Source organism: Miscanthus floridulus, chromosome 3 (assembly GCF_019320115.1).
Source record: "Miscanthus floridulus cultivar M001 chromosome 3, ASM1932011v1, whole genome shotgun sequence".
Lineage (NCBI taxonomy): Eukaryota > Viridiplantae > Streptophyta > Magnoliopsida > Poales > Poaceae > Miscanthus > Miscanthus floridulus.
Window position 1 is genome coordinate 114,772,470 of NC_089582.1, and position 21,515 is coordinate 114,793,984.

General features: G+C 44.4%; 3 protein-coding genes across 3 annotated transcripts; all 3 read right to left on the bottom strand.

Moving 5' to 3' along the window:
* Positions 1–2,219: 2,219 nt before the first annotated feature.
* Positions 2,220–2,781, bottom strand: LOC136546574 (indole-3-acetic acid-induced protein ARG7-like). The gene has a single exon (XM_066538546.1). It carries the CDS (start codon positions 2,779–2,781, stop codon positions 2,353–2,355), a length of 429 nt encoding a protein of 142 aa, XP_066394643.1. The 3' UTR covers positions 2,220–2,352.
* A 3,110-nt stretch (positions 2,782–5,891) lies between these two features.
* On the bottom strand, positions 5,892–8,192 carry LOC136546576 (protein DOWNSTREAM OF FLC-like). Its single transcript, XM_066538548.1, has 2 exons — positions 7,885–8,192; positions 5,892–6,737 (listed from the first exon to the last, which is right to left on the bottom strand). The coding sequence occupies exons 1-2, from the start codon at positions 8,075–8,077 to the stop codon at positions 6,148–6,150; spliced, it is 783 nt and encodes a 260-aa protein (XP_066394645.1). The 5' UTR covers positions 8,078–8,192; the 3' UTR covers positions 5,892–6,147.
* Positions 8,193–9,053: 861 nt separating this feature from the next.
* Positions 9,054–10,875, bottom strand: LOC136546575 (bidirectional sugar transporter SWEET11-like). The gene is made up of 5 exons (XM_066538547.1): positions 10,687–10,875; positions 10,467–10,503; positions 9,981–10,353; positions 9,748–9,867; positions 9,054–9,639 (listed from the first exon to the last, which is right to left on the bottom strand). The coding sequence occupies exons 1-5, from the start codon at positions 10,742–10,744 to the stop codon at positions 9,367–9,369; spliced, it is 861 nt and encodes a 286-aa protein (XP_066394644.1). The 5' UTR covers positions 10,745–10,875; the 3' UTR covers positions 9,054–9,366.
* Between the last annotated feature and the right edge of the window lie 10,640 nt (positions 10,876–21,515).

Sequence of the window (21,515 nt, forward strand, 5' to 3'; positions counted from 1 at the left end):
TGTTGCCCTACCACATTCACTTGAAGGCTTTTTTACTCCCTTTTTGCTTTTTGAAAAGTTACAAACACCCCTGTCCAATGCTTGAAGCTGCAAAATTTTATTTATTTATATTTCACCATTGAATATATTAAATTTATGCGTTGCACGGAGGCTCTAGTCCTTGTTGTGTTTATCAAAAGTCCACCGAGTGTGGTCTACTTGTCTGCAAAACTGCACTTGTGGCCTGAACGGCTCTGTTAGTCTTAATCTCCTTCAGGCTTATGTATGCTGACTTTGTGGTTCAATTACTACATTCACAGGTAGTTCACCAAAAAAAACTTCATAGGCATTTATGTATTTTTACTCCATTAGAGTTGTAACTTAGAAGCAATATTATTTCATTCTGCATATTCGCAAAAAAAAACATTATTTTCATTCTGCATGTTACATCTTTCAAACTACCCTGTTTCTGAATGTTTTCTCTTCCGAAAACGTTTTGCAAGATTTGTCCTTTGTTTGTGAAACTGCTGAGGTAATCACAAGCTGAATTATGTCCCGCATTGTTACCAAAAGCCCTTTTACATGGTCTTCCTTTAGCTTTTTGGATGGAGCTATAGCTGAGAAAACAAGGTGTCTCCAAGCATCCAGCCTTTTGACTCCAGAGGATTCAATATTAAAAATGAGGAAGGGAGCATCTCCTCAGATTTTAAGTTGATGCTATCTCATTGGCGGTCCAAGTGTTCCAAAGGCTGATGGATAATGATTTAAACAAAATTTATTTAGAAAGACAACGATGAAGTAGTACTGTATCAAGGTCCATATCCGCAATATTATTATCATGTCTTGATGTAGTCAAAACTTGTCTCTTACAAGCTACAATTGCAGAGATAATACTTTTTTTTACATCTGTAAACTTAATGCCTCTAGTTTTTCCATGCTGTAAGATTAATTGAGCTAGAAAATTGACAAACTATGTTGTATTACATGTATTAAAGATATTGAAGACAATTTACCAAAATGACAATTCTATGTTTGTCTTTGGATGTGTTTTCAGAGTGTCACCTATGTTTTACCTAATTATGTCAATATGGTAAAGTATAACTGATTAGGTACAAGTTATAATACTGAGAATGGATGTAAAATTTGTGAAGAATAATCAGTTCACAGTGCCATTTTATTTTTAGTTTTTTTGTAAACATGATGAACTGATGCCCTAAGATTTTGTTGTTATGAGGATGTAACAAGAATCAAAGAAAACCAGAATTTGGGGCATCTAGGACTTATCAGAATGAAGCAAGCAAATCAGGTGAAATCAAATGAAGCTGCTGGTAACAAGTAAGCTCTAGAGTTACAACTTTACAAGTACTCTACAGTCTACAAATCATCCGGAGGTGCTGTGAACAATGAAAAATGCTGTGTCACTAGGGGCGTGTTTAGTTTGCTACCTGACAGGTAAGTCGCCTACTAGGTAAACAATCCTAGCCACCAGGTCAATGAAATCGACGGTCTGGGAAACCTGCCTAGCAGGCCCTGGACGTCCAATCAGGGCCTGTTCGGCTGGTATTAAAACCGGCTGATAAGCCAGCTGAAGCTGTTTTGTTGTGAGAGAAAAATATTGTAGATTCTAGCTGATAAGCCGGCTGATAAGTTCAAATGAACAGGCCCGACGTCTTGAATTCTGGTAGGCTTTTTATCATTCCAATTTTCCTCCGTCGAAACACCAAAAATGTAGTATACAACTTGAATTCATTTTCTCTCTCTAAATAAATATAAAAAAGTTCAAGGTAACGCAATGTTTAATATTGAGTCCTTTTAAGATGAGACATAATCCTTTGCTTTGACAAATTGGTGACAGTGACAGCACTGTAGCGTGTAGCCTTGCTCTACAGGACGTAGCATTTCTACTTGTAAAATCTGGTAGCAAATTAGAAAAGTGAACCACAGAAACTCTAGGCTCTTGGAATGTTCAATATGTCCCTCATGGTGAACAAATTTTTCATCGAAATGAATTTGTCACTAGCTGATTAATAAGACTTTATAAGAGCTAGCTACATTCTTGATTCTAGAGAAGGGAAAACTGCAATCACATCATGCGAGGGCAACATACATCATATATACCAATATGCCAATTGCCATCAACACGTCTAGATTACTAAAGCACACGACATTCTGTCTGTCTGACAATAAGAATATCATCAACAAAAACTAGAGCTCAATAACTCATCAACTACTACGACGCACGAACCACCTGTGGCGGTTGGCATCTACGTACTACATGGTTTGCACACGATTCATATCAGTCAGTACACACTCATCTCTGGTGTTGATCGGCGTGAGATCAAGCACCGTCGTCACCTGACCTCCAGTCCCAGGCTAGGACCGGCCGACGAGGAGAGGCCGGGCGGGGACGAGCAGCCGGTACGCGGAGTGTCCCCTGACAAAGCCGCACCTCGCCACGGCGGCCGCCTGGCCAGCAGCGTCCTCCTCCTCGATCTGCTCCAGCACCCGCACGAAGGCGTCGGCGTCGCACGGCAGCGCGAGCGGGCCGGCGGCCGCGTACCCGAACGCCTCCTCGGCCTCCTCCAGCAGCGCCCGGAACAGCGGGTGGTTCACGCACTCCGTCCGGACCACGAAGCGCTGCCGCCCCGCGCCGACGCACACCGTGAAGCAACCCTCCGGCGCCGGCGCCGGCTTGCTCCTCCGCGCGCTGCTGCGGCACCGGTCCAGCGTCTTCATGATGAGCCCCGCCGGCTTCCTTCCTTTCTCCGCCATGGCCGGGCCCGTGAGCTTCTTCTCAGCCATGGGCAGGGCAGGTCAAGCACAAGACTTGGGCACTTGGCTACGTACTTAGCAAAGCTAGAGCTAGCAAAAGGTGAAATCAAGCTCAGGGTCAAGAATGAGAAGGTGAGAGGAATATATATGTAGAGACAAGATGTTTAGTGAACCTAGAAAGGGTCTTGATCAAGAGGATGTTTTTATATGAGATTAGCTACTAGGGGCTCATGAGAGAGCGGCTCTATAGTTGTTTAGTACACAATAATTGCATATATAGAATTGCGCACTTCAACTTGTAGCGCGTAGTACGTGCATATAGTACAATTGTCAGGGTACGGTTTGGCAGTTTTGGAAGGGTAAACAACTGCTGCAGCAGGAGCCGAAGCCGGAGCCGGAGATAATCTGGGGTCGTTTGGCAGGGCTCCGCGAGCGGCTCCGGCTCCGGCTCCTGCCGAAGCCCTGCCAAATGCACACCCGAAGAATAGCTCCGCCGGCGAAGCCGCAAAGGAGCCGGAGCCCTTTTCTTACTGCGCCAACGGAGCCACGAAAACGAGCTTCTCCGGGCTCCTCCTTCGTCAGGGCGCGAAAGGACGCGGTGGTCCTCCGCTGGTTCGAGCGTCGATCATAGCGAGGCCGGCCAGTTTTGGTGCGTGCGCATGCTGTGCCTGCTATGCGTGTAGTAAAGAAAGAGGAGGAGCTGCTAGCAAGAATAGGAGAAAAGATAGGGTTCCTAATGTAAAACTAGAAAGAAAATAAAGAATTGCTCCAATAATTTAGAAATAGACCAGGGTTCCCAATGAAAAAGCAACTGTTAACTTTCTCCTGAAGTTGACCAAATCACCTGATACTTGTAAAATACGTAATAAATCACATAAATATCAAAAAATAGTAAAACTAATTTTTCTATGTTGAATTTAACTAGATCTGCACCATAGTAAAACAATAGGTAGGGGTATTATAGACATTTACCATCTTTTATCCATTCTAAAAAAACAGGAGGAGCTGTTTTGCCAAATATTTTTCAGAATGGTTTCAGCTCCTCCAAAAGAGCTGCTCCTTCAGAGAAGCCAGAGCCGGAGCCATTTTCAGAGGAGCCGAAGCCGTGCCAAACAGGCTCTATCCACGCATGAGTCATGACATCAAGCATGGCCGACTCTCGAGAGGGGGCAGTTCATGGCGTCAGCGCAATAATGCACTAGACTAGATTTAGCGGCAGGTTGACCCTCTCGGACGCTGTGTGCATGATTGCAATGAGTTTGGAGGTGTCGAACGCCCCAACCACAAGGGTTGTTTAGCTTAATTAGCAACGTCTGCCTTCTCTGATCTTCACCAATGCAACAACGCTCCCAAAACGTCAGCTACTTGCAGATTTGTTTTATGGTTTTTCAGTCCACGGGCTTCGTGAGTCGTGACAACACACTCTACAGCCAGCGGTCGACACCTGGAACCAAGATGCAAGCATGATGCTTGAAGCCCCTTCACAGTCTGTTTGGCGGTCTTGTACTCTCATTCCGATAGGAAAGACGTACTGCACTGAGTCTGTGGCTGCAGCATCATATTCGTGCCGTAGGTACCATGTTCGAGTCCGGGAGAAAAGACAGAGGTACGTAACAATCCTGATGAACTTCATGTTCAGCATTACAACGGACACCTGTACCTACTCCGTGTCACATGCGCATTGGGTAACGCCTGCTTTTGGCACGGAAATGTACATTGTTTCGTCAAAATACAATAAGTTAATCTTCAATATCGACTTACATGTTATTTTCTGTTGTTGACTATTTCTTAAAAAAAACACGGTGCAAACACAAGTGATCATATGCATATACTACACTCATCCCAAAATAAATCAATTCCTAACATTGGTGTGCAGGACAACGCGGTGCACCCTGAAGACAAAAGCGCAGAGACGTTAATTATCATCTAATCCTAACAGCTTGGACGATTTGGAATTATCGGAACCACTGCGTTTTCGATGGTTGCGTCCTTGATGTCCGAGTGGTGCTACATGAGATTAGCGAAAAGGTAGTGTTGTGGGTTGTGACCAGTTGTAAGGCCCTCGGGGAGATTCTAGGTTAGGAAGATGGATATGGTTGTTCTATTTGTCAAGTGCTAAAAAACTAATCCTTGCCATGGAATTTGTTTTTCTATCTTAATAATTCAATGACATGCAGTTCTCTTGCGTGTTTGAGAAACAAATCAAAATCATAGAATCACCGAAAGTCAAACCATCTTAAGTTTAATAACTAACTTTTTAGGAGAGTAACATCATCTATACGGCACCAAATAACATATATTTCATCACGTATCTAGTGATACTAATTTGATGTCTAAATATTGATGTTTTTTCTGTAAGTTTAAACTTATAATGGTTTTTCATGGTAAATGCGAGTAATTTATAAGAACGTTTAGGGAGTTAGTTTAGGTTACTTTTCATTATGGCAAAAATAGGAAATTTAAAAGTAAATTAGATTTAATAATGGCTATTTACTACAAACAATGACATGTTTTAATTTGCCTTTTTCGAGATAACTTCTAGAATTCTATAACGACTCATGAAATTAACAAGGAGGCCTCAAAATTGGCTTGCAATTAGTACTATTGAGATAGAATATACGTGGATCGATTCATTGGAAATTTAATATTCTTATTGCACGGTAAGGTAACCCATATATGCCTTTTTTTTTTGGCTGAACCTTCAAAAGACGATCTAACAAGTATCAGACTGTCTCCAACAACAGTTACCCAAAATACAAGACTCATTTCATATTTGCGTGACGCTATAGGTAAAAGGTTCAATACCCATTTTTTTTGTCTTCTCCAACGACAAGACCTAAAATAGAACCTTTTCTTCAAATGAATCTCCAGAAGAGAGAATACTCAGATTTGGGTTATACGTCTCCTTACATCCAAAAAATGTCTTCCACTGTTGGAGGCTATAGGTATTATGTTGGAGATCAATTTGGGGTTTGGGTCTCTTATTGGAGACAACCTATCCATTGCAACTAGTAATTCGTCCGTTCCAAATTATAAGTCGCTTTGACTTTTTTATATCCATTTAGCTATACATTTAAATATAATAATATGTCTAGATACGTAGTAAAATGGATAAAAAAAAATTCAAAATGACTCATAATTTGAAACGGAGGGGTACCGAATATCAGACCACATGTTCATCAGTTCATGAGCACAATGAACTGGACACGGCAGCACCAATACTAGCATCAGTTACAATGCTACACGCATGAGCATGGCACGGAGGTCAACCTAACATGGGACAAAATGTCACACGACCTCTGATCAGTTTCTCATCACTAATGCACAGAATCTAAAAATAATTTTGGCAAGAAAGCTAAATATCATATCTTTGACGAGCTTCTTCGCTCATGGCTTTCAAGGCCGAGAAGCCGCTTCTTGGGAAGGTGGGAAGCGGTAGAACGGCGGCGGTGGGGACGCCGGCTCGTAGAGCGGGAATGGCAAGAACGGTGGCCGCAGGAACGGCACCAGCCAGTCGGGCACCGGGAACGGCCACGGGAACGACACCGTCCCGCCGGCGGCGCCGCCCGGGACCCGGAACGGCGGCCAGAAGAGCGGCAAGAACGGCCAGAAGAAAAGCGAGGAGCCGAACGCGTTGCCCCCGTCGTCCCCGTGGCCGTGGCAGAGCGCGCCGTCCCGTTTGGCGGGGCGGAAGTTGAGCGCGTTGAGGTTGAGGAAGCAGGCGCTGGTGGCGCGGGAGCGGAGCGCGATGTGCTGCGTGGAGCCCCCGAGGCCCGGGACGTTGCAGGCGGCGGAGGAGCTCCGGACGAGCGTGGCGCGGCACGCCGACCGGACCTCGTGGCCCTCGCGGCACTCGAAGCCGTCCACGGGGGGCACGTCCAGCTTGTACACGCCGTGCTGGTCGGTGGTGCGCTCCGCTTCCAGGGACAGCTCTTCGGACGACGTCGAGTTCACCTTGAAGCTGCACTTGATCAGCACCCTGGCTCCTGCACGCACCATTTATCACCGTTCCGTTAGCCCAATCATGTTTTGAGTCAGGTGTCACATGTCAGGGATGGTTAACAGTAGAATATCGGCACTCCCTCTGAGCACAGAAACCGAAAAGGTGTCATTTTGAACACTCGATGGCCACAAAATGTAAAATTCACCACTGATTCTACTGTTTTCCTTCGAAAAAACAGAGATTTATTAGAGTTTATATGTATCTATATAGAATCTAACAGTGAATAATTTGATTACTGATTATACATGTGCTTATTAGTTCAATGTAAAGATGAAGCCATGGCACCGGCTGGGCTTCCAGAACCTGAGGTGAGGCGTTCGAGGTAGTATTACCTATAGATTCCAGTGCATAATGATTTTGGGGAACACATGCTGTTCAGAATAGATGAAGTAAATAAGCAATGAAGAACGACGGTGCTTGTCACTGAAAAACAAAACAAAACTGTGAATTCGATCTCTGGTACTACATCGCAATGGCAAATGAGCTCCTCCAGGTAACTGAAGTCATTTGGGAATTGACAATTTGTTATGTGAGACACGTATGCCAATCTTCAAGTGGACCTCTCGGTTACAGAACACCCCGTACAGAGGATGAGCCAAAAGCCCAACTGCGGGTTATGGCCTTATGGGAGTGGAGGCAGAAATGAGCCAAACCAAAGAACAAGCCATATGCCCATATTTGTCAAACCAAGTTTGTCCTGATTAGCCACAGAGCAGATGGATGCAAAATGTTTATTACCTCCTCAGTACATATTTTTGTTTTTGAAAACTTTCTTGTGGCAATGCTGAGAACTAAAGGGCAGTGTAACACCTGAACAACTCAGCACACTTGCGTATCGGTTTCTTGTTGCTTATTAAAAAAAAGTAAAAATGAACAAAAAAAAAGATGACATCAAAAAGATGCTGACGATCCTCCAAAACGTGTCAATGTATGGTAAGAACTTGTAAATCTACTGCAGAGAACAGCATGGAATGAACAACCTGATGTAAAACTCTAGCACATTTCAGAGCTAAGCAGTCTTCTACTGCAAATCAAGGGCGCTAATGTGGAGAGACAATGCAGGATGAGGCAACGATCAAGGGCGCTAATGGCAATGCAGAAACTGTGTAACTGATAGCATCTGCACTCACCTTTCAAGAAGAAGCTATGCTTGGAGAAGGTATTGTTGGAGCAGGCGTCGCAGTACACGGAGCCAACGACGGTGATGTTGTTGGGCAGGAACTTGGCCTCCGCGTCACTGAGCATCAGCAGCACCAGCGCCGCCAGTAACACGGCAGCCGGAGCCATCATCGCCATGGGGCTGCTGCTCGCCATTGCGGCCATGGGCTCGGCGAGCTGGGAATAATCGAAGAGGGGACAACCCGCAATGGAGGCCAGATTGGAGACAGTGAGAGAGAGAAGGAGACGGGGGCGATGAGGCGGAAGCGAACAAGCGCATGTGAACCGGGCTCTCTTGGACGGGCGTGCAAGACATGGAGAAGAGGGTCAAGCACTAGCTTCTGGTGTGGTCTCCTCTTACCCTCTTTACTACCTTTATTTACTGGGCCCACTGGCAAGTGAAAGGGCGATGAGGAAATGGTGCACGCGAATATGTGGTTTTAATTTTGTTTCTCGAGCTCCGGAAGGAAAGCATTTCCCGGATAAGCAGTACAAATGAAGTAAAAGCACAGATAAAATGAGTTAGTCGGATCTAATCTCTACTTCTTAGTTCGAATGAGAGCGGTGAAAATAAGTGCAGCCAGAAACGTGTTGTTCAGCAGTTTATTTTGGCCATAAACAATTTATAAGCTGTGCCAAACAGGTCACGGATCACAGTGGTAGGCTGTTTTAAGCCAGCTGACTAGGCTACATGGGCCGAACTATCTTCCGGTTTGGACTTCTGGATTCCTGATGGGCCGTGTCCTTGTGCAGTTGGAATTCCTACTGGGCCCATCGGCCGGTTTCGATGGATCGAACACCCATCCAGAAGCCAGCGAGCACGTACGCGCCTCGTCACCCGGTGTGCCGCGTCGCCGTGCGGTGCAGGTGGGCAACGGGACCGCGGAGGATGGGGCCGGCCCGGGGCGGGGCGGGGCGGGGCGCCGCTTGGTTCCGCTGGGTCTGTCCGTGTGCGGACACGTCTTAGGCTCGGAAGCACCGGGATCGCACGCCACGGAACGGACGGAGGACGCGCAGTTCACCTGGTGGTCTCCAGGACGAATGAACGGCCGGCGGGCTGTTCTGGCCTCCTGCGTTACTTCAGCGTTGGTACAGAACACTAGTGTACCATTCTTTCATGCACAAGCTAGGGCGACATTCGTGAACGCAAGCCTGCTTCTGTTTTATTCCACAAACCACCAGCAGATTAATTAATTCATCTCCAATACAAAGCTCATATATAGCTATAATTAGTTAAGAACACACACAAACGAACGATTAGAAGACATACATATGCCTCTCTCTCTCTCTAGTGGCAGAATCTACCAAGCCATGCATGATGCGGAGTAATAATAATCAAAATAAGCAAGCAACGACTGATCCAGCAAGCAGGGCATGCATGCATCGGGCGCGGTTCAGGCGCGCAGTGCATGCCTGCGTGCTGCGATGATCGAGCTCGCCACGCGCACGCATGGTCAGACGGCCTTGACGCCGCCTAGCTTGCGCGGCGACCCCATGGCCTCCTCCAGCTTCTGCAGCTCCGCCAGCACCGGGGCCGCGCACGTGGGCAGCACGGCCACCGCCTGGTGGGCGGCGAGGGGCAGCTCCATCTCCGCCTCCAGCTGCGCCAGGGCGGCGGCGGACGTCGTCGTGGGCAGGACCACGGACGATGCCGACTTGGGCTTGCGGTAGCAGCAGTAGAGCACCATCTGGATGCAACCGAAGAAGAAGCCGCCCACGTTCGGGAGCTGCAGAAAGGAGAACACGTCCACGTGAGTGTCGTGCATGACTCAATCAATAAAAACTGAAGGCCTGGTGAAGTGGTGATATGACGAGTTTATGGAGTATTTACGTACCGTGACGTAGGGGTCCTTGGTGAAGAGGCCGTACAAGAACCAGGCGACGGCGCTGAGGGTGAGGAAGAAGGAGAGGGTGAAGGGCATGAACTCGGCACTCTTGGTCCTGATCACAACAAACTGCAAGTACAGCGGCATCCGGTCAACCAATTCGCACGTCAATTCACAAGCAAGCTGCTGATCGATGGAGAAGACGACGCAGATCATGCGTCGAGCTAGCGGGGCGAGCTTACGATGACGCTCAGGGGCGCGACAAAGACGGCCATGGAGAAGGCGAGGCAGATGCTGCCGAGCACCCTGACGCGGTGCGGCTCCGCGACGAGCACGACGGCGACGACGACGATGACCGCGAAGGCTGCCACGTCGAGGAGGAAGAAGGAGGCGAGCGTCCTCAGCCTGGCGCCCCGCGGCGCGTAGATGAGGTAGAGGAGGATGTAGGTGGCCTCCACCACGCAGCCGAAGGCGTTGATGGTCAGCAGCGGGCTGGAGTTGGTCTTCACCAGCGCGTACAGGATCCACAGCGTGCAGCTGAACAGAGCCACCACGTACGGCACCGAGCTGAACCCCTCCGTCGACTTCTTCCGGTACACGCGAAGGAACGTCGGCCTGCACACACACATCAATACATACGTGTTTTTCAGATTCAGAAGCTAATCATGCAAGCTACTTGCTTAACAACTTTTAGGATAGATGATCGATCGTATATACAGTGCACTTACACTGGTGCGAGGAACACCAGGAAGGAGATGATGTTGCCTGCAGGAAATTAACAAAGGAAGAGACGGTAATTTCTGTCAGTAAACCTGTATGGTTATTTTCAGCCGGTGTAAACAACACTGATGAGCAACATCAGAAAGGAGATGATGCTGCCGTGCGTGCGAGTTGTATCGTACGGCGAGCAATTCAGCATTGGTGGTGCACATACAGGCAGCAGCGTACCTAGAATGCCAAAAGCAGAGGCCCATGGGTGCTCCATGGAGAAGAGCCCTCCTGCCATTGCGACAGTAACAGGCAAGCCGAAGCCCTATACACTCGTGTGTGAGAGAGAGTGACGAGAAGCCCGGTCTCTGTTCTTCTCAGAGACCAACTGAGCTCCTACGCCACTACACTACTGCCTTCTTAACTCGTGTACCTCTGCGATGAATGACATTGTGCAGGGAACCAGTGTTTATATAGAAGAGCTCTGGGTCCCATTAGTTGCCACGTGTATGTTACCTTTACCCATTAACCGCGCACACGTTATGTGTAATGTACAGTCCTAGACTGGGACTGGATACTATTACTCCCCGTTTGAAAATATAGGTCGTTTTAATCTTGTTCTATGTTAAAAGTTCACTAATTTTGACCAAATTTATTGTAAATATATTAACATCCCTAATAATACTAAATAAACACTATATCAAAACAAACTTCATGGCGGATTTACTGAAAATATTTTACTATAAACATCGTCATAGTTTGAGAATTTTGAAATGACTTGCATTTGCAACCAGAGGGAGTACTCCTCGCAAAAACATGAATAGAGAGTTTGTTTATTAGTTCGTTTAAGGCCATTTGTCCGGTTCGTTTAGGCTGGTTCGGCTTATAAGCCATGGCTGCAAGTACTATTGGCTGATTTGATGTGAGAGAAAAATATTGTTCGTTGGCTGATAAGTCATTGCTTATAAGCCAGATACGAGCAAGTGAATAGACTGATTGTTGACGGTAGTAAACAATCATTATAAACCGTTAATTAAACATATATAAGGGTATAAATATAATCATCAATGAAGGTTTAGGGATTTAAACTAATAAATTCCACGAGTTTTGGTGAATCTGTGTTTATCTTGTGGGTAGCATATGCTTGATCTAAGTCTAGGTAATTGACGGATATGATATGAGAAGGTCTGAGCTGCTGTTTATCTTGTTCCTAGTGATACTAAAGTTCTGAAAATTTATCTTTTGAAAAACATAAAAATCTTACATGATGAGCTCATGTATGACAAAGCTTGAATTCCTACCAGAGCCATATATATGATATTTTGATTTGAAAAACTTCCATTCATATATGCTGGTGGTTTTGCATTGAGTTTAGTCGAGCTTTGTTGATGCCTTATGAGAGGTTTGTCATGCTCTTGAAATCAAGATCACGTACACACCACCTAAATATGCACTACTTCTACACTGGGGGTAGGCGCAAAAATATAACATTCCATCTAGATCCATCCTATAAGGAAATAGACCCTAGGTCCATTTACTTTAGATTTTGATGTTTGATGACCACCATAACTAAATTGGACTAATAAAGTTGCAAGTGATTGTTTTACAGTTCAATAGGGTGCAAGACATGACTTGGACGAAGGCGACGTGATGATCCAATGATCAAGACCTTAAGCAAGACCCTAGAAGCACAAGAGAAGACCCAAGATATCAAGCAAAGTCTAAGCACGAAGATAGGAACCAAGCCGTACGCAAGATCGCGAAGAAACGAGCTCACAGAGGTGACTGGACGCTGGACTGGACGTTGGTGGAAAGTGACCGGACGCTCCGATCAAGAGACTTGACAATAGCAGGCGTCAGCAGCAGCGACCGGACGCTGGCGGCAAATCGATCGGACGCAGGACTGCAGCGTCCGATCGAGTACAGAAAGGTTCCAGAGCGGCGAAATTGCGACCGGACGCATCCGATGGCATGTGACCGAACGCTGGCAGCATCCGATCAGTTGATCGTGGCTCTAACAGTCGGGACGACCGGACATGTTCGGTCAGGACGACAGCAGCGACTGGTCAGTAGCAGAAAAGCGGAATTTCATCCCCAACGGCTACTTTCTCAGTGGGGCTTATAAATACAACCCCCAACCGGCTAAATGAAGGAGTGTGGAGCTAAGGAAACGTACCAAGAGTGTTGATACATCATTTTAGTGATCTCCACTTGCATAGTGCTTAGTGTTTTATTAGGTGATTAGCGTAGGTGCTTTGCGAAGTGCTTAAGTTGATTAGACCACCGTTTATGCGCTTGCTCTAGGTTTAGACCTAGTGTTTAATGAGATTTGCATATCTCTTACCACTCGATGCTTGCGCGCACCATTATTGTACATCGGAGGGGCTTGTAGTCTTGCAAGATCACACCAACCGCGTTTGTGGTGTGGCCGCCACCGTGTACCGGAGGGAACAAGACCAGCGGTGTTTCGGCCGGAAGCTTGATAGTGAAGACGGCGGGGAGCATCCGAAAGAGACTTGCCGGAAGGCACGTCGGAGACCCACTTACGCGTGGGGAAGACCCGAGGCTATCCACGGAGTTACTCGACCGGGAGCTTGGCCCTTGCAAGGGATTCCTTGCGAGGGGCTCCAACGAGGACTAAGGAGAAGCTTGCACGCTTCTCGATACCCCTATAAAAATACTGGAGTTATCGATGAGAGTTTGCGTATCTCTACCTTGCTCTTTAGCTTCCACATTTACATTGATTGTATTACTCCATTTGCGGTAGAGATAGCAACACACTAGCAAAACCATAGACAAACATTTAGATAGTTTATTTTTACATAGGTTTTGCTAAGGTTAGTAAAAGAGGCCATAGTTTTGAGTTAGAATTTTAAGTTGCCTAATTTATCCCCCCCCCTCTTAGGCGTCATGGTCCCCTACAAGTGGTATCAGAGCCGGTTGGCTCATTTTAGACCTTTGGCTTAACCGCCGTTGAGCCGACGCTATTTAGAATGGTTGGGATGGATACCTATAGGCCTCCGCACTTTGATGGCACTAACTTCCTCTATTATAAAGCTAGAATGGCTTGCTACCTTGAGGCGGTTGATTTGGGAGTTTGAGAGTCACTCGTGACGGGATAAACCCCCTTAAGAATCCCGATAAACCCACAAAGAGTGAAGAAAATAAAATTCACTTCAATGCTAGAGCTAAAAAATTGCTTGTTTGAATCATTTAGTATGGATGTGTTTAACTAAGTGTTCACTTTAAATACGGCACATGAAATCTGGTTAAAACTTCAAGAGCTCTCTGACTGCACATATAATATCCGTGAGCAAAAATATTATCTAGCTAAACAAAATTATGATTTCTTTACAATGAATGATGATGAGCTTGTTCGTGATATGTATTCTCGTTTGAATCTAATTATCAATGAGGTCCATTCAATAGGATTAACAAAGCTAGATAATGTAGACATCGTGAGGAAGATCATCTCCGTGCTACCAGAAAAGAAATATGCAAGCATCATCACCATCCTTCACAACATGGAGAACTTGAGCACCATGACTCCGAGCATAGTCATTGGCAAGATAGTGGCATTTGAAATATCACGTAAGATGGGTCAAGACGAAGCCTCTTCATCGAGCAAAGGCAAAGCTCTCGCATGTAGCGAGAAAAAGAAGATGAAGAGCAAGCAAGTTGAGATAAGCTCAAGCTCCTCAAGTGAAGATGAAGAAGAAGATGAGGACAATGATGATAATGATAAAGATTCAAGTGAAGATGATCAATCTTCCTCCTCCACCTCTGACCTTGATGAAGAATCAATCAAGCTAATCAACAAGGTGGAGAAGATGATCCAAAGGCTCAATGTCAAGGGTGTACCCATCCAAATCTAAGATCTCATTTTCACCAATCAAATAAATGAGCAAAGGAAGAGAGGATGCTATGGATGCGGCGAGTTGGGGTACTTTATGGAAGTTTGTCCAAACAAGCCCACACCAAAGACAAAGAAGAAGACATGCAAGAACCAAGCCCTCACATCAATAAGGTCATGGGATGATTCTTCAAGTAAAGAAGAACACCATCACAAGAGGCGAGGGCGCAAGCACTCATCATCAAGCTCTTCTCGTATGTGCCTTATGGCATGAGGTAACGAAAGCTCATCCTCTAGTGAGAGTGATAGTGATAATGAAATGACTTCTTATGATGAAATTGTGCAATAAAAGTCTTAATTATGCTAAAGTTTGCACTAGTCAACAAAAGAAGCTCGAAAAATTAAAAGAAAAGATAGATAGTTCACAAGAAGAATACAAAACTTTGCTTGAACAATATGAGAACTTTGCTCCCCGGTCAGATAACTCCGTGGATAGCCTTAGACCTTCCCCACACGCAAGTGGGTCTCCGACGTACCTTCCGGCAAGCCTCTCCTGGATGCTCCCCACCGTCTTCACTATCAAGCTTTTGGCCGAAATGCCGTGGACCTTGTTCCCTCCGGTATACGATGGCGGCCACACCACAAACTCGGTTGGTGTGATCTCGCAAGACTACAAGCCCCTCCGATGTATAACAATGATGCTCACAAGCACTGAGTGATAAGAGGTATGCAAACCTCACTAAATACTAGGCCTAAACCTAGAGCAAGAGCATAAGCGGTGGTCTAATCAATCTAAGCACTTCGCAAAAGCACCTACGCTAATCACCTAATAAAACACTAAGCACTATGTAAGTGGAGATCACTAAAATGGTGTATCAACACCCTTGGTACGTTTCCTTAGCTCCACTCACCTCAAATGGACGGTTGGGGTCTATTTATAAGCCCCACTGAGAAAGTAGCCGTTGGAGATAAAATCTCGCTTTTCTACTACTGACCGGACTCTGACCAGCGTCCGGTCAGTACTGACCGGACACATCCGGTCATAAAAATGGCTGTCTGGAACCTTATTGATGTTGATCAGACTCTGGCACCTAGCGTTCGATCACTTTGCTGCTCAGCGTCTGGTTACCTCTGTGAGTTGTCTAGTGTCCGGTCCAGCGTCTGGTCCAGCATCCGGTCACCTCTGTGAGCTCGTTTCTTCACGATCTTGCGTCCGGCTTGGTTCCTATCTTCGTGCTTGGACTTTGCTTGATATCTTGGGTCTTCTCTTGTGCTTCTAAGGTCTTGCTTATGGTGTTGATCATCGGATCATCACATTGTCTTCGTCCAAGTCACGTCTTGCATCCTATTGAACTACAAAGCAATCACTTGCAAATTCATTAGTCCAATTTGGTTGTGTTGGTCATCAAACATCAAAATCTAAAGTAAATGGGCCAAGGATCCATTTTTCTTACAATCTCCCCCTTTTTGGTGATTGATGACAACACGACCAAAGCAAGCAAATAATAAAATTTTGAAATTTAAAAACTACCTACTTGCTAGGATGCAATGCAAGGGGTAAGATTATATGATGCTAAAAGATAATACTTGTAAGTCTACATAAAAACTCATCTTGCCCTTGCAAATGTCCCCATGTGGTATTATAGATTTAAGCCTTGCTTTCTACAAATTCTCCCCATTACATAGACTAATCTATAATCCACTATCCTCCCTTTCTCGGACCATTACTATAAATTAATGCTTGCTTTTGGTCCTCTAAATTCTCCCCCTTTGGAATCAAACACCAAAAAGGAAGACATTAGTAGCACAAGGGAGGGTCAAACTTTATGATCCTTTGTGTGTAGAGTGAAATAGATCATAAAATTTGACTCTCATATTATATAGACTAAGCCCCCCCTAAATATATGCATACATATTATAGAAGGCAAAGCATATGCATAATTGGCAAAGTATTGCACAAGGGAATTTAATCTATATAATGCATGAAGAAAACATATAAATATCAAAATGTAATCAACATGATGATATTGGTTTAGAAATACCACATGTAGAAAACAATTTTGATTTCTACCACTTGCAATCGGTGGTGGATATTTGAAGTATGATGCTTAACTCCGGGGACCTAATTTCCCTTGCAATGAGACTACTACATGCATGATAAGCTTAAAAAGGTGTTAGTCTCAAAGCATCCAACTTATAGAGTAACATCCCTCTAAATTTATGCACACAAGTATGGAATACTTGTAGTAAATATGCACATTGATTTTAGAATAAAAAACGCCACCTGAAAAATGACATCACATGAATGTGAGGGTCATTTTCGAAGGAGATATTGGGAGAAATTATCTATAATTTGGACTTTGGCACATATTAGATGAACAATTGAAGGACAAGCTATGTGTCGTGCTCCTAAACAATTTTAAACCATGTAGGATTGCTCCAAGGAATAAGAATGAAACCGAGCAAGCCTACCATATAAAATACCTAGTGTATGCATGACCAAATATATAAGAATGCAAATGCAAACCTAGGCATGAGGAGTAACTAGATGCTAAAAGATTCCAATTGTAGAAAAAATTTAAATTTCATACCAATTAAAGTAAATTGAATCTAGTTACCTAACATGGGAAGGAGAATTTGGGTTCATAGTATTCACTAACCCACTTGGCAATGATTTTGCCCATCACGATGCACCCCATGAAATACATCCATACTTTACCAAGTCTCTAAATTCTCCAAAGTCCATTGGACTTCTCACTTCTCTTTCGAGATTCAAACCTTCTTGGTGCTCTTCATGTTGGAAATGATTTCCTTTGGCACCCAAAAACGTTTGACTCTATTGTTGGCTTGCTTGTTCACCTTGATGGCCACCACCTTGTCATTTTTCTTCTTCTTCAAGAGATAAGGTGTGGAGGTCTTCTTGTCCACCTTGTTGGTGTAGGTATTGGAGAGCTTGCTTGTTTGCTTTTTCTCTTTCTTCTTTGTGCCTCCCCCATTTTTCACCCTACACTCATTGAACTTGTGACCTTCCTTATGGCACACATAGCAAATCATGGTTTGTTCTTCATCAAGCTTCTTCACTTCCTTGACGGTGTTATCTTGATGAAGTTGGGCTTGCTTCGCCTTGCCTTTCATTTGAGTCAAGTCCTTGGTGAGGCGAGCTACTTCTTTCTTGAGTTGCTCATTCTCCTTTGCAACCTCTTGTGTGCATGTATCTACAATAACTTTCTCAACACAAACTTGGTTGCACAAGGATGAGTCTAAACATAAATCATTACAAGAAGTAGAGGCATCCTTTTTAGATATGTTAGAACTTTTTCTTTTAGATGCCTTAGTAGGGGTTGTACTAACAGCTTCAAGATTAGCAACTTTATTAGTTAGCTCATCACAATGTTTGCACATGGTTTCTATTTTAGCAAGCAAACTTGTATAAGCATCTTGTGAGCTAGCTAATTTTTCTTTTAATTTTTTATTTTTCTTAACAAGTTGCTCATCATTGATTGTGCATGCATTTATTGTTGCACTAGCCTCAAGTTGCTTAATTTTAGTCAATAGTTGAACATTAAGATTAGCAAAATTCTCAAATTATTCAAGCAAAGTTCTGTATGCTTCTTGGGAACTATCTAGCTTTTCTTTTATTTTCCCGAGCTTCTTTTGTTGACTAGTGCAAACTTTAGTATAATTAAGGTTTTGTTGCACAATTTCTTCATAAGAAGGCATATCATCATCACTATCACTCTCACTAGAGGATGTGCTTTTGTTACCTCGTGCCATAAGGCACACACGAGAAGAGCTTGATGATGAGTGCTTGCACCCTCGCCTCTTGCGATGGTCTTCTTCTTCACTTGAAGAATCATCTCATATCCTTATTGATGTAAGGGCTTATTTCTTGCATGCCTTCTTCTTTGTTTTGGGTGTGGGTTTATTTAGACAAACTTCCACAAAGTGCCCTATCTCACCGCATCCATAGTATCCTCTCTTTCTTTGCTCATTTCATTGATTGGTGAAAATGAGATTTTTAATTTGGATGGGCACACCCTTAATGTTGAGCTTTTGGATCATCTTCTCCACCTTGTTAATTAGTTTGATTGATTCTTCATCAAGGTCAAAGGTGGAGGAGGAAGATTGATCATCACTTGAATCATCATCATCCTCATCTTCTTCTTCATCTTCACTTGTGGAGCTTGAGCTTGAGCTTGTCTCAACTTGCTTGCCCTTCATCTTCTTTTTCTTGCCACATGCAAGAGCTTTGCCTTTGCTAGACGAAGAGGCTTTTTCTTGACCCATCTTGCGTGACATTCCAAATGCCACTATCTTTCCAATGACTATGGCCGGGGTCATGATGCTCAAGTCCTCCATATTGTGAAGAATGATGATGATGCTTGCATATTTCTTTTGTGGTAGCACGGAGATGATCTTCCTCATGATGTCCACATCATCTAGCTTTGTTAATCCTATAGAATGGAGCTCATTGATAATTAGATTCAAATGAGAATACATATCATGAACAAGCTCATCATCTTTTATTTTGAAGGAATCATAATTTTATTTAGCTAGACAATATTTTTGCTCACGGACATTACTTGTGCCGTCATGGAGCTCTTAAAGTTTTAACCAAATTTCATGCACTGTATTTAAAGTAAACACTTGGTTAAACACATCCATGCTAAAAGATTTAAACAAGCAATTTTTTGCTCTAGCATTGAAATGAATTTCTTTTTCATCACTCTTCGTAGGTTTATCAGGATTCTTATTGGGTTTCATCCCGTCATGAGTGACTCTCCAAACTCCAAAATCAACCGCCTCAAGGTAGCAAGTCATTCTAGCTCTATAGTATGGGAAGTTAGTGCCGTCAAAGTACGGAGGCCTAGAGGTATCCATCCTAACCATTCTAATTAGCGTTGGCTCAACGACGGTTAAGCCAAAGGTCCAAAATGAGCCAACCAGCTCTGATACCAATTGAAGGAGACCATGACGCCTAAGAGGGGGGGGGGTGAATTAGGCAACTTAAAAATCTAACTCTAAACTATGGTCTCTTTTTCTAACCTTAGCAAAACCTATATAAAAGATAAACTATCTAAATGTGCAATTATGGTTTTGCTAGTGTGTTGCTATCTCTACCGCAAAAAGAGTAAAGTAATTAATGTAAATGCGGAAGCTAAAGAGCAAGGTAGAGATATACAAACTCCCATCGACGACTCTGGTATTTTTACCGAGGTATCGAGAAGCGCTCAAGGTTCCCCCTAGTTCTCATTGGAGCCCCTCGCAAGGAATCCCTCGCAAGGGCCAAGCTCCCGTTGGGTAACATCGTGGATAGCCTCAGGCCTTCCCCACGTACAAGTGGGTCTTTGACGTGCCTTCCGGCAAGCCTCTTCCGGATGCTCCCCACCGTCTTCACTATCAAGCTTCCAGCCAAAACGCTGTGGGTCTTGTTCCCTCCGGTACACGGTGACGGCCACACCATAAACTTGGTTGGTGTGATCTTGCAAGACTACAAGCCCCTTCGATGTACAATAATGGTGCTCGCAAGCACCGAGTGATAAGATGTATGCAAAGCTCACTAAACACTAGGCCTAAACCTAGAGCAAGTACATAAGCGGTGGTCTAATCAACCTAAGCACTTCGCAAAGTACCTACGCTAATCACCTAATAAAACACTAAGCACTATGCAAGTGGAGATCACTAAAATAGTATATCAACACCCTTGGTATGTTATCTTAGCTCCACTCACCTCAAATGATCGGTTGGGGGGTCTATTTATAAGCCCCACTGAGAAAGTAGCCATTGGGGACGAAATCTCGCTTTTCTGCTACTGACCGGACTCTGACCAGCGTCCAATCAGTACTGACCGGACACGTTCGGTCATGAAAATGGCTCTCTAAAACTTTACTGATGTTGATCGGACTCTGGCACCTAGCGTTCGGTCACTTTGCTGCTCAATGTCCGGTCCAGCGTCCGGTCACCTCTGTGAGCTGTCTAGTGTCCGGTCACCTCTGTGAGCTGTCTAGTGTCTGGTCCAGCGTCCGGTCACCTCTATGAGCTGTCCAGCGTCCGGTCACCTCTGTGAGCTTGTCTCTTCGCGATCTTGCGTCCGGCTTGGTTTCTATCTTCGTGCTTGGGCTTTGCTTGATATCTTGGGTCTTCTCTTGTGCTTCTAAGGTTTTGCTTATGGTGTTGATCATCGGATCATCACGTCGCCTTCGTCCAAGTCACATCTTGCATTCTATTGATCTACAAAACAATCACTTGCAAATTCATTAGTCCAATTTGGTTGTGTTGGTCATCAAACACCAAAATCTAAAGTAAATGGGCCAAGGGTCTATTTTCCTTATAGTTCTATCTTTTGATTGCTCAAGACCCAAGTGAAGGCTAAGAAGCCCCATGGTTAAAGGTAATATGGGTGAGTTTGAAAGTCAAATCGGTTTATTCTAATCCGGAGGAGAATTCTTGTTTGAACGTATGTGTACTTTTAAGGAGTGAAAGCTTTGAAGCAACTCCTGATCCAATTTTTGCTAAGTTTAATTTTACTAAGGGACTAGCAAAGGCTAAGCTTGGGGGAGCTTGTTGATGGTAGTTAACAACCATTATAAACCGTCAATTAAACATATATAAGGGTATAAATATAATCACCAATGAAGGTTTAGGGGTTTAAACTAATAAATTCTATGAGTTTTGGTGAATCTATATTTTCAACAGGGTTTAATCAGAAAACCACCAAGGAGGACCTCATTGTCAAAGAAAAATATGGAGTTCCATCGTGGTACCAACATGGGAAGACTCTAGAAGGGTCTAGAAGCCACATCACCAAAGCGGAGGGCCACCCCCTGATAGGTGGGGCCACCTGACCCCTCTTGGGCCCACCTATTAGCCAACTTCGTATGGCGGTCTCCCACCACCTTTGAGGATGTATCTATGTCGTTGCTTAAGTCAGTTTGATCCAAGGGCTTACGTTGGATCCTCAAGGCTATGTAATCCAACCCCTGCCTCCCCTAGGAATCATAAGTCATCAAGTCATTTAAGAAGATAGAAACCCTAATCTCCTCAGAGCTCCTCCCCCTCCATAGCATAGCAAGTTAGGATAGATCTAGAGGGAGGCAAGCAGGACTTCGCTTGGATTCCCGATCTTGTCAAGAGCGTGGTTCGGTATAAACTTTGTACCCCTCTCTCTCTTATTTATCCATTATTTTTTATATGCTAGTTACAATTGTTATGACAA